Here is a 17500-nt window from a genome sequence, read left to right on the forward strand (position 1 = left end):
TGTGGTCTGGAGGCGTCCAGGCTGACTTAGTGTGGTCTGGAGGGGCTGACTCTAGTGTGGTCTAGAGGCGTCGAGGCTGACTCTAGTTGGTCTGGAGGCTCGAGGCTGACTCTAGTGTGGTCTGGAGGCGTCGAGGCTGATCTAGTGTGGTCTGGAGGGGTCGAGGCTGACTCTTGTGGTTGGAGGGTCGAGACTGACTCTAGTGTGGTCTGGAGGCGTCGAGGCTGACTCTAGTGTGCGTCTGGAGGGGCTGACTCTAGTGTGGTCTGGAGGGGTCTGAGGCTGACTCTAGTGTGGTCTGGAGGCGTCGAGGCTGACTCTAGTGTGGTCTGGAGGCGTCGAGGCTGACTCTAGTGTGGTCTGGAGGGGTCGAGGCTGACTCTAGTGTGGTCTGGAGGCGTCGAGGCTGATTCTAGTGTGGTCTGGAGGCGTTGAGGCTGACTCTAGTGTGGTCTGGAGGGGCTGACTCTAGTGTGGTCTGGAGGCGTCGAGGCTGACTCTAGTGTGGTCTGGAGGGGTCGAGGCTGACTCTAGTGTGGTCTGGAGGGGTCGAGGCTGACTTCTAGTGTGGTCTGGAGGGGTGAGGATGACTCTAGTGTGGTCTGGAGGGGTGAGGCTGACTCTAGTGTGGTATGGAGGGGTCGAGGCTGACTCTAGTGTGGTCTGGAGGGGTCGAGGCTGACTAGTGTGGTCTGGAGGGGTCGAGGCTGACTAGTGTGGTCTGGAGGCGTCGAGGCTGACTCTAGTATGGTCTGGAGGGGCTGACTCTAGTGTGGTCTGGAGGGGTCGAGGCTGACTCTAGTGTGGTCTGGAGGCGTCGAGGCTGACTCTAGTGTGGTCTGGAGGGGTCGAGGCTGACTCTAGTGTGGTCTGGAGGGGTCGAGGCTGACTCTAGTGTGGTCTGGAGGGGCTGACTCTAGTGTGGTCTGGAGGGGTCGAGGCTGACTCTAGTGTGGTCTGGAGGGGTCGAGGCTGACTCTAGTGTGGTCTGGAGGGGTCGAGGCTGACTAGTGTGGTCTGGAGGGGTCGAGGCTGACTCTAGTATGGTCTGGAGGGGTCGAGGCTGACTCTAGTGTGGTCTGGAGGGGTCGAGGCTGACTCTAGTGTGGTCTGGAGGGTCGAGACTGACTCTAGTGTGGTCTGGAGGGGTCTGAGGCTGACTCTAGTGTGGTCTGGAGGGGTTGAGGCTGACTCTAGTGTGGTCTGGAGGGGTCCGAGGCTGACTCTAGTGTGGTCTGGAGGGGTCGAGGCTGACTCTAGTGTGTCTGGATGGGGTCGAGGCTGACTCTAGTGTGGTCTGGAGGGGTCGAGGCTGACTAGTGTGGTCTGGGGGGGGCGAGGCGACTAGTGTGGTTGGAGGGGTCGAGGCTGACTCTAGTGTGGGTCTGGAGGGTCGAGGCTGACTAGTGTGGTCCGGAGAGGCTGACTCTAGTGTGGTCTGGAAGGGTCGAGGGCTGACTCTAGTGTGGTCTGGAGGGGTCGAGGCTGACTCTAGTGTGGTCTGGAGGGGCTGACTCTAGTGTGGTCTGGAGGGTCGAGGCTGATCTAGTGTGGTCTGGAGGCGTGAGGCTGACTAGTGTGGTCTGGAGGCGTCGAGGCTGACTCTAGTGTGGTCTGGAGGCGTCGAGGCTGACTCTAGTGTGGTCTGGAGGGGTCGAGGCTGACTCTAGTGTGGTCTGGAGGGGTCGAGGCTGACTCTAGTATGGTCTGGAGGCGTCGAGGCTGACTCTAGTGTGGTCTGGAGGGGTCGAGGACTGACTCTAGTGTGGTCTGGAGGCGTCGAGGCTGACTCTAGTGTGGTCTGGAGGGGTCGAGGCTGACTCTAGTGTGGTCTGGAGGGGTCGAGGCTGACTCTAGTGTGGTCTGGAGGGGCTGACTCTAGTGTGGTCTGGAGGGGTCGAGGCTGACTCTAGTATGGTCTGGAGGGGTGAGGCTGACTCTAGTGTGGTCTGGAGGCGTCGAGGCTGACTCTAGTGTGGTCTGGAGGGGCTGACTCTAGTGTGGTCTAGAGGCGTCGAGGCTGACTCTAGTGTGGTCCGGAGGCGTCGAGGATGACTCTAGTGTGGTCTGGAGGGGCTGACTCTAGTGTGGTCTAGAGGCGTCGAGGCTGACTCTAGTGTGGTCTGGAGGCGTCGAGGCTGACTCTAGTGTGGTCTGGAGGCGTCGAGGCTGACTCTAGTGTGGTCTGGAGGCGTCGAGGCTGACTCTGTGGTCTGGAGGGGTCGAGGCTGACTCTGTGGTCTGGAGGGGTCGAGACTGACTCTAGTGTGGTCTGGAGGCGTCGAGGCTGACTCTAGTGTGGTCTGGAGGGGCTGACTCTAGTGTGGTCTGGAGGGGTCGAGGCTGACTCTAGTGTGGTCTGGAGGCGTCGAGGCTGACTCTAGTGTGGTCTGGAGGGGTCGAGGCTGACTCTAGTGTGGTCTGGAGGCGTCGAGGCTTACTCTAGTTTGGTCTGGAGGCGTCGAGGCTGACTCTAGTGTGGTCTGGAGGGGCTGACTCTAGTGTGGTCTGGAGGCGTCGAGGCTGACTAGTGTGGTCTGGAGGGGTCGAGGCTGACTCTAGTGTGGTCTGGAGGGGTCGAGGCTGACTCTAGTGTGGTCTGGAGGGGTGAGGCTGACTCTAGTGTGGTCTGGAGGGGTGAGGCTGACTCTAGTGTGGTCTGGAGGGGTCGAGGCTGACTCTAGTGTGGTCTGGAGGCGTCGAGGCTGACTCTAGTGTGGTCTGGAGGCGTCGAGGCTGACTCTAGTGTGGTCTGGAGGGGTCGAGGCTGACTCTAGTGTGGTCTGGAGGGGCTGACTCTAGTGTGGTCTGGAGGGGTCGAGGCTGACTCTAGTGTGGTCTGGAGGGGTCGAGGCTGACTCTAGTATGGTCTGGAGGCGTCGAGGCTGACTCTAGTGTGGTCTGGAGGCGTTGAGGCTGACTAGTGTGGTCTGGAGGGGTCGAGGCTGACTAGTGTGGTCTGGAGGGGTCGAGGCTGACTCTAGTATGGTCTGGAGGGGTCGAGGCTGACTCTAGTGTGGTCCGGAGAGGCTGACTCTAGTGTGGTCTGGAGGGGTCGAGACTGACTCTAGTGTGGTCTGGAGGGGTCGAGGCTGACTCTAGTGTGGTCTGGAGGGGTCGAGGCTGACTCTAGTGTGGTCTGGAGGGGTCGAGGCTGACTCTAGTGTGGTCTGGAGGGGTCGAGGCTGACTCTAGTGTGGTCTGGAGGGGTCGAGGCTGACTCTAGTGTGGTCTGAGGGGGTCGAGGCTGACTAGTGTGGTCTGGAGGGGTCGAGGCTGACTCTAGTGTGGTCTGGAGGGGTCGAGGCTGACTCTAGTGTGGTCCGGAGAGGCTGACTCTAGTGTGGTCCGGAGAGGCTGACTCTAGTGTGGTCTGGAGGGGTCGAGGCTGACTCTAGTGTGGTCTGGAGGGGTCGAGGCTGACTCTAGTGTGGTCTGTAGGGGTCGAGGCTGACTCTAGTATGGTCTGGAGGGGTGAGGCTGACTCTAGTGTGGTCTGGAGGCGTCGAGACTGACTCTAGTGTGGTCTGGAGGGGTCGAGGCTGACTCTAGTGTGGTCTGGAGGGGTCGAGGCTGACTAGTGTGGTCTGGAGGGGCTGACTCTAGTGTGGTCTGGAGGCGTCGAGGCTGACTCTAGTGTGGTCTGGAGGGGTCGAGGCTGACTAGTGTGGTCTGGAGGGGTCGAGGCTGACTCTAGTGTGGTCTGGAGGCGTCGAGGCTGACTAGTGTGGTCTGGAGGGGTCGAGGCTGACTCTAGTGTGGTCTGGAGGGGTCGAGGCTGACTCTAGTGTGGTCTGGAGGGGCTGACTCTAGTTTGGTCTGGAGGGGTCGAGGCTGACTTTAGTGTGGTCTGGAGGCGTCGAGGCTGACTCTAGTGTGGTCTGGAGGGGTCGAGGCTGACTAGTGTGGTCTGGAGGGGTCGAGGCTGACTCTAGTGTGGTCTGGAGGGGTCGAGGCTGACTCTAGTGTGGTCTGGAGGGGCTGACTCTAGTGTGGTCTAGAGGGGCTGACTCTAGTGTGGTCTGGAGGGGTCGAGGCTGACTCTAGTGTGGTCCGGAGGGGTCGAGGCTGACTCTAGTGTGGTCTGGAGGGGCTGACTCTAGTGTGGTCTGGAGGCGTCGAGGCTGACTAGTGTGGTCTGGAGGGGTCGAGGCTGACTCTAGTGTGGTCTGGAGGGGTCGAGGCTGACTCTAGTGTGGTCTGGAGGCGTCGAGGCTGACTCTAGTGTGGTCTGGAGGGGTCGAGGCTGACTCTAGTGTGGTCTGGAGGGGTCGAGGCTGACTCTAGTGTGGTCCGGAGGCGTCGAGGCTGACTCTAGTGTGGTCCGGCGGCGTCGAGGCTGACTCTAGTGTGATCTGAACACTGGTTATGTACTCTGTTAAATAGTTCCCTACCAGGTAGCCTACTCACAGTCCATTTCCCTCCGTCGGTGTCCATATCACAGTAGACGTAGCGAGGAGAGTTGGGTCCAGCCGGGTAGATCCTGTAGACGCCGCTGGTCTTGGATCCGTCGTTGTAGATATCAGCACAGTCCAGAGGCTGGAACATCAAGCCTTTAGAATGAACTGTTACTGACAGCAGCAACACATGGAGGAACTTCAGGGTCTGAAACATGGGATATCACAGAGAGAGCCTATTAAATTATCTTCTTTTATGTAATTCTATGTTTTCATTTTCTGCTCAATATATGGAAATGCAGGTCTGGTTATATATAACAGTCTTTAGTGGTACATTTATGCCGTTGTAAAATGTAGCCTAAAACTCACATTCATTGTTGGATCGGTAAGCAGTCGAGGCTTTTTCCCAGTTGGTTTTCAGCCGGACAAGCAAATAATGTGACTGTGACAGTTATCCGTCCTTTGTGTACTTTTTAGAAGGGGTGGGTTCATCGTGATTGGCTGATTTTTATTATCGGGGGGGGGGGGGGAAAAACACGATTTCACAATATGGACATTTCCACTTCTGTAATTCCCTGGACTCTTGTCTTTTTAAAGCCAGTTGTTCTTCTGTCCATGTAGTCTGTTGTCTCTGTGTTAAACCAAAACAGGCGTGGACTCTACCTTTCTGCTCATATTTTCTTAGTCAATTGTTGAATGTTGTTTACACGGTCCCGTTTCCCTCCCGCCAGGTTCCCTATCGCGGTCCCGTTTCCCTCCCGTCAGGTTCCCTATCTCGGTCCCGTTTCCCTCCTGTCAGATTTCCCTATCGCGGTCCCGTTTCCCTCCCGTCAGATTTCCCTATCGCGGTCCCGTTTCCCTCCCGTCAGGTTCCCTATCGCGGTCCCGTTTCCCTCCCGTCAGGTTCCCTATCGCGGTCCCGTTTCCCCTCAGTCAGGTTCCCTATCGCGGTCCCGTTTCCCCTCCGTCAGGTTCCCTATCGCGGTCCCGTTTCCCTCCCGTCAGATTTCCCTATCGCGGTCCCGTTTCCCTCCCGTCAGATTTCCCTATCGCGGTCCCGTTTCCCTCCTGTCAGGTTCCCTATCGCGGTCCCGTTTCCCTCCCGTCAGGATTCCCTATCGCGGTCCCGTTTCCTTCCCGTCAGGTTCCCTATCGCGGTCCTGTTTCCCGGTCCCATTTCCCCTCCGTCAGGTTCCCTGTCGCGGTCCGTTTCCCCTCCGTCAGGTTCCCTATCGCGGTCCCGTTTCCCCTCCGTCAGGTCCCTATCGCGGTCCGTTTCCCTCCCGTCAGCTTCCCTATCGCGGTCCCGTTTCCCTCCCGTCAGCTTCCATATCGCGGTCCCATTTCCCTCCGTCAGGTTCCCTATTGCGGTCGGTCCCTTTCCCTCCCGTCAGGTTCCCTATCGCGGTCCCGTTTCCCTCCCGTCAGGTTCCCTATCGCGGTCCCTTTCCCTCCCGTCAGGTTCCCTATCGCGGTCCCGTTTCCCCTCCGTCAGGTTCCCTGTCGCGGTCCGTTTCCCCTCCGTCAGGTTCCCTATCGCGGTCCCGTTTCCCCTCCGTCAGGTTCCCTATCGCGGTCCGTTTCCCTCCCGTCAGGTTCCCTATAACGGTCCGTTTCCCTCCCGTCAGGTTCCCTGTCGCGGTCCCGTTTCCCTCCCGTCAGGATTCCCTATCGCGGTCCCGTTTCCTTCCCGTCAGGTTCCCTATCGCGGTCCTGTTTCCCGGTCCCATTTCCCCTCCGTCAGGTTCCCTGTCGCGGTCCGTTTCCCCTCCGTCAGGTTCCCTATCGCGGTCCGTTTCCCCTCCGTCAGGTTCCCTATCGCGGTCCCGTTTCCCTCCCGTCAGCTTCCATATCGCGGTCCCGTTTCCCTCCCGTCAGCTTCCATATCGCGGTCCCATTTCCCTCCGTCAGGTTCCCTATTGCGGTCGGTCCCTTTCCCTCCCGTCAGGTTCCCTATCGCGGTCCCGTTTCCCTCCCGTCAGGTTCCCTATCGCGGTCCCTTTCCCTCCCGTCAGGTTCCTTATCGCGGTCCCGTTTCCCCTCCGTCAGGTTCCCTGTCGCGGTCCGTTTCCCCTCCGTCAGGTTCCCTATCGCGGTCCCGTTTCCCCTCCGTCAGGTTCCCTATCGCGGTCCGTTTCCCTCCCGTCAGGTTCCCTATCACGGTCCGTTTCCCTCCCGTCAGGTTCCCTGTCGCGGTCCCGTTTCCCTCCCGTCAGGTTCCCTGTCGCGGTCCCGTTTCCCTCCCGTCAGCTTCCCTATCGCGGTCCCGTTTCCCTCCCGTCAGGTTCCCTATCGCGGTCCCCTTTCCCTCCCGTCAGCTTCCCTATCGCGGTCCCGTTTCCCTCCCGTCAGGTTCCCTATCGCGGTCCCCTTTCCCTCCCGTCAGGTTCCCTATCGCGGTCCCGTTTCCCTCCCGTCAGGTTCCCTATCGCGGTCCCGTTTCCCTCCCGTCAGGTTCCCTATCGCGGTCCCGTTTCCCTCCCGTCAGCTTCCCTATCGCGGTCCCGTTTCCCTCCCGTCAGCTTCCATATCGCGGTCCCGTTTCCCTCCGTCAGGTTCCCTATTGCGGTCGGTCCCTTTCCCTCTCGTCAGGTTCCCTATCGCGGTCCCGTTTCCCCTCTGTCAGGTTCCTTGTCGCGGTCCCGTTTTCCTCCCGTCAGGTTCCCTGTCGCGGTCCGTTTCCCCTCCGTCAGGTTCCCTGTCGCGGTCCGTTTCCCCTCCGTCAGGTTCCCTATCGCGGTCTCGTTTCCCCTCCGTCAGGTTCCCTATCGCGGTCCCGTTTCCCTCCCGTCAGGTTCCCTATCACGGTCCGTTTCCCTCCCGTCAGGTTCCCTGTCGCGGTCCCGTTTCCCTCCCGTCAGGATTCCCTATCGCGGTCCCGTTTCCTTCCCGTCAGGTTCCCTATCGCGGTCCTGTTTCCCGGTCCCATTTCCCCTCCGTCAGGTTCCCTGTCGCGGTCCGTTTCCCCTCCGTCAGGTTCCCTATCGCGGTCCCGTTTCCCCTCCGTCAGGTTCCCTATCGCGGTCCCGTTTCCCTCCCGTCAGCTTCCCTATCGCGGTCCCGTTTCCCTCCCGTCAGCTTCCATATCGCGGTCCCATTTCCCTCCGTCAGGTTCCCTATTGCGGTCGGTCCCTTTCCCTCCCGTCAGGTTCCCTATCGCGGTCCCGTTTCCCTCCCGTCAGGTTCCCTATCGCGGTCCCTTTCCCTCCCGTCAGGTTCCTTATCGCGGTCCCGTTTCCCCTCCGTCAGGTTCCCTGTCGCGGTCCGTTTCCCCTCCGTCAGGTTCCCTATCGCGGTCCCGTTTCCCCTCCGTCAGGTTCCCTATCGCGGTCCGTTTCCCTCCCGTCAGGTTCCCTATCACGGTCCGTTTCCCTCCCGTCAGGTTCCCTGTCGCGGTCCCGTTTCCCTCCCGTCAGGTTCCCTGTCGCGGTCCCGTTTCCCTCCCGTCAGCTTCCCTATCGCGGTCCCGTTTCCCTCCCGTCAGGTTCCCTATCGCGGTCCCCTTTCCCTCCCGTCAGCTTCCCTATCGCGGTCCCGTTTCCCTCCCGTCAGGTTCCCTATCGCGGTCCCCTTTCCCTCCCGTCAGGTTCTCTATCGCGGTCCCGTTTCCCTCCCGTCAGGTTCCCTATCGCGGTCCCGTTTCCCTCCCGTCAGGTTCCCTATCGCGGTCCCGTTTCCCTCCCGTCAGCTTCCCTATCGCGGTCCCGTTTCCCTCCCGTCAGCTTCCATATCGCGGTCCCGTTTCCCTCCGTCAGGTTCCCTATTGCGGTCGGTCCCTTTCCCTCTCGTCAGGTTCCCTATCGCGGTCCCGTTTCCCCTCTGTCAGGTTCCTTGTCGCGGTCCCGTTTCCCTCCCGTCAGGTTCCCTGTCGCGGTCCGTTTCCCCTCCGTCAGGTTCCCTGTCGCGGTCCGTTTCCCCTCCGTCAGGTTCCCTATCGCGGTCTCGTTTCCCCTCCGTCAGGTTCCCTATCGCGGTCCCGTTTCCCTCCCGTCAGGTTCCCTGTCGCGGTCCCGTTTCCCTCCCGTCAGGTTCCCTGTCGCGGTCCCGTTTCCCTCCCGTCAGCTTCCCTATCGCGGTCCCGTTTCCCTCCCGTCAGGTTCCCTATCGCGGTCCCGTTTCCCTCCCGTCAGGTTCCCTATCGCGGTCCCGTTTCCCTCCCGTCAGGTTCCCTATCGCGGTCCCGTTTTCCCTCCCGTCAGGTTCCCTATCGCGATCCCGTTTCCCTCCCGTCAGGTTCCCTATCGCGGTCCCGTTTCCCTCCGTCAGGTTCCCTATCGCGGTCCCGTTTCCTTCCCGTCAGGTTCCCTATCGCGGTCCCGTTTCCCCCTCCGTCAGGTTCCCTATCGCGGTCCCGTTTCCCCTCCCGTCAGGTTCCCTGTCGCGGTCCCGTTTCCCCTCCGTCAGGTTCCCTGTCGCCGTCCCGTTTCCCTCGTCAGGTTCCCTGTCGCGGTCCCGTTTCCCTCCCGTCAGGTTCCCTATCGCGGTCCCGTTTTCCCTCCCGTCAGGTTCCCTATCGCGGTCCCGTTTCCCTCCCGTCAGGTTCCCTATCGCTGTCCCGTTTCCCTCCCGTCAGGTTCCCTATCGCGGTCCCGTTTCCCTCCCGTCAGGTTCCCTATCGCGGTCCCGTTTCCCTCCCGTCAGGTTCCCTATCGCAGTCCCGTTTCCCTCCCGTCAGGTTCCCTATCGCGGTCCCGTTTCCCCCTCCGTCAGGTTCCCTATCGCGGTCCCGTTTCCCTCCCGTCAGGTTCCCTATCGCGGTCCCGTTTCCCCTCCGTCAGGTTCCCCTGTCGCGGTCCCGTTTCCCTCCCGTCAGGTTCCCCTATCGCGGTCCCGTTTCCCTCCCGTCAGGTTCCCTATCGCGGTCCCGTTTCCCCTCCGTCAGGTTCCCAGTCCGTTCGTCTCCATAAAGGCTGTTAACAGATGCAGTAGGAGAAGGAAGGTAGACGGTATGATTTTAACGTTCTCCTCAAGGGGGTCTTAGCTTCAGTTTCTAAACATCCTGACGCTGTTTCCAACATTTTGAATTTTTTAAAATTAAAAATGTATATGTACTCTGCAAATCTCTTTTTTAAAATTTAACTAGACAAGTCAGTTAAGAACAAATTCTTATTTAGGCTGTTCAGGGGCAGAAGGACAGATTTTTACCTTGTCATCTCGGGGATTCGATCATGCAACCTTTCGGTTACTAGTCCAACGCTCTAACCACTAGGCTACGCTGCCGCCCCTTTCTGTTCTTGACTCGTCAGATAGCTGGCGAGACTAACTTACCCCAAACAAATTGTAGATGACATGGCTAATTCAGTGACTCTCAGTTATAATTATAGAATATTAAATATTTATGGGGTACCACTTGCATGTTCTTAGTCAGGTAGGCCTTACACACCATAGAGAATGATAGAGGCCTCTTGTGGCATTAAGTCCTTCCACACACCATAGAGAATGATAGAGGTCTCTAGTGGCCAGAAGGTGGTATTAAATCCTTATACACCATAGTGAATGATAGAGGCCTCTAGTGGCCAGAAGGTGGTATTGAGTCCTTACACACAATAGAGAATGATAGAGGCCTCTAGTGGCCAGAAGGCGGTATTAAGGCCTTACACACCATAGAGAATGATAGAGGTCTCTAGTGGCCCCTTATACACACACCATAGAGGTCTCTAATGGCCAGAAGGTGGTATTAAGTCCTTACACACTATAGAGAATGATAGAGGCATCTAGTGGCCAGAAGGTGGTATTAAGGCCTTACACACCATAGAGAATGATAGAGGCCTCTAGTGGCCAGAAAGCAATATTAAGGCCTTAAACACACACACACACACACACCATAGAGAATGATAGAGGCCTCTAGTGGCCAGAAGGCGGTATTAAGGCCTTACACACCATAGAGAATGATAGAGGCCTCTAGTGGCCAGAAGGCAGTATTAAGTCCTTACACACCATAGAGAATGAACACACCATAGAGAATGATAGAGGCCTCTAGTGGCCAGAAGGTGGTATTAACATGGGCAGCACCACTGAAGGCTTCCACCATTTTATATAGTCAACTGGGTGGGACTTCCAACTTCATGGGTTGATTCCTCTTGGTGACCCTGTTGGACTCATGTCAAACCGGGTTATCATGAGGGTTCAGCCAATCGTGAAGAAGAAAATTTGACTACAAAATGGCGATTGCCTCAATGGCGCAGCCGATGCTGTCAGACGCTATATTGGATAAGATACAAAGATGAGTTCTCCCATCTACAGTATCTCTACGTTTTACACACACACACACACACACACACACACACACACACACTTACAAACACGCCACCTTCGACCATAACTATAGCAACCCCTGATAGTGATCTTGGCGCTCCCTGAGTGATACGTCACTCTGTTCCTGGTTACAGCATAACAGTAGAGACCTGGGTATTGGTTCTGTTCCTGGTTACAGCATAACAGTAGAGACCTGGGTATTGGTTCTGTTCCTGGTTACAGCGTAACAGTAGAGACCTGGGTATTGGTTCTGTTCCTGGTTACAGCATAACAGTAGAGACCTGGGTATTGGTTCTGTTCCTGGTTACAGCGTAACAGTAGAGACCTGGGTATTGTTTCTGTTCCTGGTTACAGCGTAACAGTAGAGACCTGGGTATTGGTTCTGATCCTGGTTACAGCATAACAGTAGAGACCTGGGTATTGGTTCTGTTCCTGGTTACAGCATAACAGTAGAGACCTGGGTATTGGTTATGTTCCTGGTTACAGCATAACAGTAGAGACCTGGGTATTGGTTCTGATCCTGGTTACAGCATAACAGTAGAGACCTGGGTATTGGTTCTGTTCCTGGTTACAGCATAACAGTAGAGACCTGGGTATTGGTTCTGTTCCTGGTTACAGCATAACAGTAGAGACCTGGGTATTGGTTCTGTTCCTGGTTACAGCATAACAGTAGAGACCTGGGTATTGGTTCTGTTCCTGGTTACAGCATAACAGTAGAGACCTGGGTATTGGTTCTGTTCCTGGTTACAGCATAACAGTAGAGACCTGGGTATCGGTTCTGTTCCTGGTTACAGCGTAACAGTAGAGACCTGGGTATTGGTTCTGTTCCTGTTTACAGCATAACAGTAGAGACCTGGGTATTGGTTCTGTTCCTGGTTACTCTCTCTCTCTGTGTGTGTGTGTGTGTGTGTGTGTGTGTGTGTGTGTGTGTGTGTGTGTGAGAGAGGGATGTGGCTGGGCTGGGGGTCGTTGAAGGGTGAGATTTAGCTGAGGAAAGGAGCTCTATCCTGGAGTTTATCCAAGGTTGATTTAACATACACACTGTGTGCTGCATCAGGACGTTTCTATAAAGCCGGACTATATGAGCATCACACTGGAAGTCAGCAGGAAAGAGACTAGTGTTCCTCTAGTGATGGGCTGTGTTGTGTTGTGGAATTGTCATGCCTGAATATTCCAAGTAGAGGTGGAATATGATTCTATAATGTGTCTGTTCATTCCAGGTAGAGGTGGAATATGATTCTATAATGTGTCTGTATTCCAGGTAGAGGTGGAATATGATTCTATAATGTGTCTGTATATTCCAGGTAGAGGTGGAATATGATTCTATTATGTGTCTGTATATTCCAGGTGGAATATGATTCTATAATGTGTCTGTATATTCCAGGTGGAATATGATTCTATAATGTGTCTGTATATTCCAGGTAGATGTGGAATATGATTCTATAATGTGTCTGTATATTCCAGGTGGAATATAATTCTATAATGTGTCGGTATATTCCAGGTGGAATATAATTCTATAATGTGTCTATATTCCAGGTGGAATATGATTCTATAATGTGTCTATATTCCAGGTAGAGGTGGAATATGATTCTATTATGTGTCTGTATATTCCAGGTGGAATATGATTCTATAATGTGTCTGTATATTCCAGGTAGATGTGGAATATGATTCTATAATGTGTCTGTATTCCAGGTAGAGGTGGAATATGATTCTATAATGTGTCTGTATATTCCAGGTAGAGGTGGAATATGATTCTATTATGTGTCTGTATATTCCAGGTGGAATATGATTCTATAATGTGTCTGTATATTCCAGGTGGAATATGATTCTATAATGTGTCTGTATATTCCAGGTAGATGTGGAATATGATTCTATAATGTGTCTGTATATTCCAGGTGGAATATAATTCTATAATGTGTCGGTATATTCCAGGTGGAATATAATTCTATAATGTGTCTATATTCCAGGTGGAATATGATTCTATAATGTGTCTATATTCCAGGTAGAGGTGGAATATGATTCTATTATGTGTCTGTATATTCCAGGTGGAATATGATTCTATAATGTGTCTGTATATTCCAGGTAGATGTGGAATATGATTCTATAATGTGTCTGTATATTCCAGGTGGAATATAATTCTATAATGTGTCTGTATATTTCAGGTGGAATATAATTCTATAATGTGTCTGTATATTCCAGGTGGAATATAATTCTATAATGTGTCTGTATATTCCAGGTGGAATATAATTCTATAATGTGTCTATATTCCAGGTGGAATATGATTCTATAATGTGTCTATATTCCAGGTAGAGGTGGAATATGATTCTATGTGTCTGTATATTCCAGGTGGAGGTGGAATATGATTCTATAATGTGTCTGTATATTCCAGGTGGAAGTGGAATATGATTCTATAATGTGTCTGTATATTCCAGGTGGAATATGATTCTATAATTTGTTTGTTTATTCCAGGTAGAGGTGGAATATGATTCTATAATGTGTCTGTTTTATTCCAGGTAGAGGTGGAATATGATTCTATAATGTGTCTATATTCCTGGTAGAGGTGGAATATGATTCTATAATGTGTCTGTATATTCCAGGTAGAGGTGGAATATGATTCTATTATGTGTCTGTATATTCCAAGTGGAATATGATTCTATAATGTGTCTGTATATTCCAGGTAGATGTGGATATGATTCTATAATGTGTCTGTATATTCCAGGTGGAATATAATTCTGTAATGTGTCTGTATATTCCAAATGAAATATAATTCTATAATGTGTCTGTATATTCCAGGTGGAATATGTTTATATAATGTGTCTTTTTATTCCAGGTAGAGGTGGAATATGATTCTATAATGTGTCTGTATATTCCTGGTAGAGGTGGAATATGATTCTATAATGTGTCTGTTTATTCCAGGTAGAGGTGGAATATGATTCTATAATGTGTCTGTATATTCCAGGTGGAATATGATTCTATAATGTGTCTGTATATTCCAGGTGGAATTTGATTCTATAATGTGTCTGTATATTCCAGGTAGAGGTGGAATATGATTCTATAATGTGTCTGTATATTCCAGGTGGAAGTGGAATATGATTCTATAATGTGTCTGTATATTCCAGGTGGAAGTGGAATATGATTCTATAATGTGTCTGTATATTCCAGGTGGAATATGATTCTATAATGTGTCTGTATATTCCAGGTGGAATATGATTCTATAATGTGTCTGTATATTCCAGGTAGAGGTGGAATATGATTCTATAATGTGTCTGTATATTCCAGGTGGAAGTGCAATATGATTCCATAATGTGTCTGTATATTCCAGGTGGAAGTGGAATATGATTCTATAATGTGTCTGTATATTCCAGGTGGAATATAATTCTATAATGCGTCTGTATATTCCAGGTGGAATATGTTTATATAATGTGTCTGTTTATTCCAGGTAGAGGTGGAATATGATTCTATAATGTGTCTGTATATTCCTGGTAGAGGTGGAATATGATTCTATAATGTGTCTGTATATTCCAGGTGGAATATGATTCTATAATGTGTCTGTATATTCCAGGTGGAATATGATTCTATAATGTGTCTGTATATTCCAGGTGGAATATGATTCTATAATGTGTCTGTATATTCCAGGTAGATGTGGAATATGATTCTATAATGTGTCTGTATATTCCAGGTGGAATATGATTCCATAATGTGTCTGTATATTCCAGGTGGAATATGATTCCATAATGTGTCTGTTTATTCCAGGTAGATGTGGAATATGATTCTATAATGTGTCTGTATATTCCAGGTGGAATATGATTCCATAATGTGTCTGTTTATTCCAGGTAGATGTGGAATATGATTCCATAATGTGTTTGTTTATTCCAGGTAGATGTGGAGGTGTACAGGAGAGACTCTAAGAAGCTTCCAGGTTTAGGAGAACCTGACATCGACTGGGAGGAGAGTGTTTACCTGAATCTGATCTTAATGAAGGTTGGTATGACAACAACAACAACGTCCCAGTACTAACCAGGCCCGACCCTGAACGGGCCGTCCCAGTACTAACCGGGCCCGACCCTGAACGGGCCGCCTCCCGTCCCAGTACTAACCGGGCCCGACCCTGAACGGGCCGCCTCCCGTCCCAGTACTAACCAGGCCCGACCCTGAACAGGCCGTCCCAGTACTAACCAGGCCCGACCCTGAACGGGCCGCCTCCCGTCCCAGTACTAACCAGGCCCGACCCTGAACGGGCCGTCTCCCGTCCCAGTACTAACCATGCCCGACCCTGAACGGGCCGCCTCCCGTCCCAGTACTAACCGGGCCCCGACCCTGAACGGGCCACCTCCCGTCCCAGTACTAACCAGGCCCGACCCTGAACAGGCCGTCCCAGTACTAACCAGGCCCGACCCTGAACGGGCCGCCTCCCGTCCCAGTACTAACCAGGCCCGACCCTGAACGGGCCGTCTCCCGTCCCAGTACTAACCAGGCCCGACCCTGAACGGGCCGCCTCCCGTCCCAGTACTAACCAGGCCCGACCCTGAACGGGCCGTCTCCCGTCCCAGTACTAACCAGGCCCGACCCTGAACGGGCCGTCTCCCGTCCCAGTACTAACCGGGCCCGACCCTGAACGGGCCGCCTCCCGTCCCAGTACTAACCATGCCCGACCCTGAACAGGCCGCCTCCCGTCCCAGTACTAACCGGGCCCCGACCCTGAACGGGCCACCTCCCGTCCCAGTACTAACCAGGCCCGACCCTGAACGGGCCACCTCCCGTCCCAGTACTAACCAGGCCCGACCCCGTCCCAGTACTAACCATGCCCGACCCTGAACAGGCCGCCTCCCGTCCCAGTACTAACCGGGCCCCGACCCTGAACGGGCCGCATCCCGTCCCAGTACTAACCAGGCCCGACCCTGAACAGGCCGTCCCAGTACTAACCAGGCCCGACCCTGAACGGGCCGCCTCCCGTCCCAGTACTAACCAGGCCCGACCCCGTCCCAGTACTAACCAGGCCCGACCCTGAACGGGCCGTCTCCCGTCCCAGTACTAACCAGGCCCGACCCTGAACAGGCCGTCTCCCGTCCCAGTACTAACCAGGCCCGACCCTGAACAGGCCGCCTCCCGTCCCAGTACTAACCAGGCCCGACCCTGAACAGGCCACCTCCCGTCCCAGTACTGGTTCAGAATATGGTTGGATAAAACCAAATTCATGACCTCTCTCTTTTTTCTCCCAGCTGGACTACGTGGTGACGTGTGCCGTCTGCACGCGCTCAGATGCAGGAGACATCCACATTCACAGGAAGAAGTCTCAGGTAAGAGACAGGACTCTTCAGACTACATCCCATAGGAATACATTTACTAATGTAGCTGTGTATAGATGGGCCTCCACAGAACCTGACCCACTAACTCTCTCACTCTCTCTCTCTCTCTCCCTATCTCTCTCTCTCTCTCTCTCTCTCTCTCCTCGTCTCTCTCTCTCTCTTCGTCTCTCTCTCTCTCTCCTCGTCTCTCTCTCTCTCCTCGTCTCTCTCTCTCTCTCTTCCCCTCGCTCTCTCTCGCTCTCTCTCTCCTCGTCCCTCTCTCTCTCTCTCTCTCTCCCTCGCTTTCTCTCTCTCTCTCTCCTCCTCGTCACCCCTCTCCCCCTTTCTCTCTCGCTCTCTAACCCTTTCTCTCGCTCTCTCTCTCTCTCTCTCTCTCTCTCGCTCCTCGTCTCTCTCCTCGTCCCTCTCTCTCTCTCTCTCTCTCTCTCTCTCTCTCTCTCTCCTCGTCCCTCTCTCTCTCTCTCTCTCTCTCTCTCTCTCTCTCTCTCTCTCTCTCTCTCTTCCCCTTACTCTCTGTCTCTCTCATCACAGCAAGTGTATGCGTCGCCAAGTAAACACGCCATGGACAGTAAAGGGGAGGAGTCTAAGATGAGCTACCCCAACATCTTCTTCATGATTGACAACTTCGAGGAGGTAACCGTGACAACCGCCCTCCTCCCTCCTCCTCCCCAGCCCAATCAGGAACCTGACAGGTTGTGATTGACTGGCGGGGGGGGCGTCCAATAGGGGCCCCTGGGAGATGAGCTGAATATTCATTAGTCAGTCTCCGTTGTAACCCGGAAAAGCATTTACTCTAAATGGGGGAAAACGTTTTACAATGAAAACGAGAGTTTCTATTGGACAAATTCTGGGTAGGAACCCTCCTCGTTTTGTCATTCCATTTCCTCTGTTTGCTTTTTCCGTTGGTTCGTTAGATTAAACGGTTTCGGTTGCTGAAACGTTTTGCAACAGACCAGAATCGAACTAATGAATACAGCCCATTTTAAAAGGCACTACTGCAGTCCGCTGATTCTAGTGTCTTAACCTCATGGCAGACGGAGTCAGTTACAAAGGGCTTTTTCCTGGGAAGGAGGAAATCAATGACTTCCTGTTTTTACAGTGAAAATATAAAACGGCAGAGTGGTTGAACTGGTCTTTAACTTCCTGGTATCAGCTTTTTTCAGCTAAACTAAATGACTCGGCAAAACATACTTTTGTAAACATAAAACTCAGTATTTTAACGCAGTGGTTCTCAAACTGGTTTCGCTTCAGGAACCAGGTTGTTTGTCGCGACCCAATATTTGCATCGCGAAAAAAATAATACTGAATTTTTTTTTTTTTTTTTTATGCTATATTGATATTTAATTGACCAATTTATATGACAATAAAATGTTGGCCATATTCTTGAAGAGTGTTAAGCTCACTTGTTTCAGACAACAACGACCAACCAAATAGCGCTGCTGATAAACTCTAAAAATACTGTGATTTTAAATTATTTAAAAATATATATATTCAGTAACAGTCAACAGTCAGTTTAGACACACCTCATTCAAGGGTTTTTCT

The 17500-nt window shown here is 52.9% G+C and overlaps 2 protein-coding genes across 3 annotated transcripts in view; one reads left to right on the top strand and one right to left on the bottom strand.

The window, feature by feature from the left end:
* LOC115182272 (microfibril-associated glycoprotein 4) overlaps window positions 1–4882 on the bottom strand; it is a 7477-nt gene extending 2595 nt beyond the window's left edge. The window contains exons 1-2 of the mRNA XM_029743888.1: window positions 4767–4882; window positions 4411–4605 (exon numbers count right to left, since the gene is read on the bottom strand). Of these exons, the coding sequence (XP_029599748.1) occupies window positions 4411–4605; window positions 4767–4772 (201 nt within the window). The 5' untranslated portion in view covers window positions 4773–4882. The remainder of the gene's footprint in view (window positions 1–4410; window positions 4606–4766) is intronic.
* kiaa0930 overlaps window positions 1–17500 on the top strand; it is a 75747-nt gene that overhangs the window by 37295 nt on the left and 20952 nt on the right. For both annotated transcript variants that reach the window (XM_029743886.1, XM_029743887.1), the window contains exons 3-5: window positions 14529–14633; window positions 15872–15949; window positions 16490–16591. In XM_029743886.1, the coding sequence (XP_029599746.1) occupies window positions 14529–14633; window positions 15872–15949; window positions 16490–16591 (285 nt within the window). The remainder of the gene's footprint in view (window positions 1–14528; window positions 14634–15871; window positions 15950–16489; window positions 16592–17500) is intronic.

This window comes from Salmo trutta, unplaced genomic scaffold (assembly GCF_901001165.1).
Source record: "Salmo trutta unplaced genomic scaffold, fSalTru1.1, whole genome shotgun sequence".
Lineage (NCBI taxonomy): Eukaryota > Metazoa > Chordata > Actinopteri > Salmoniformes > Salmonidae > Salmo > Salmo trutta.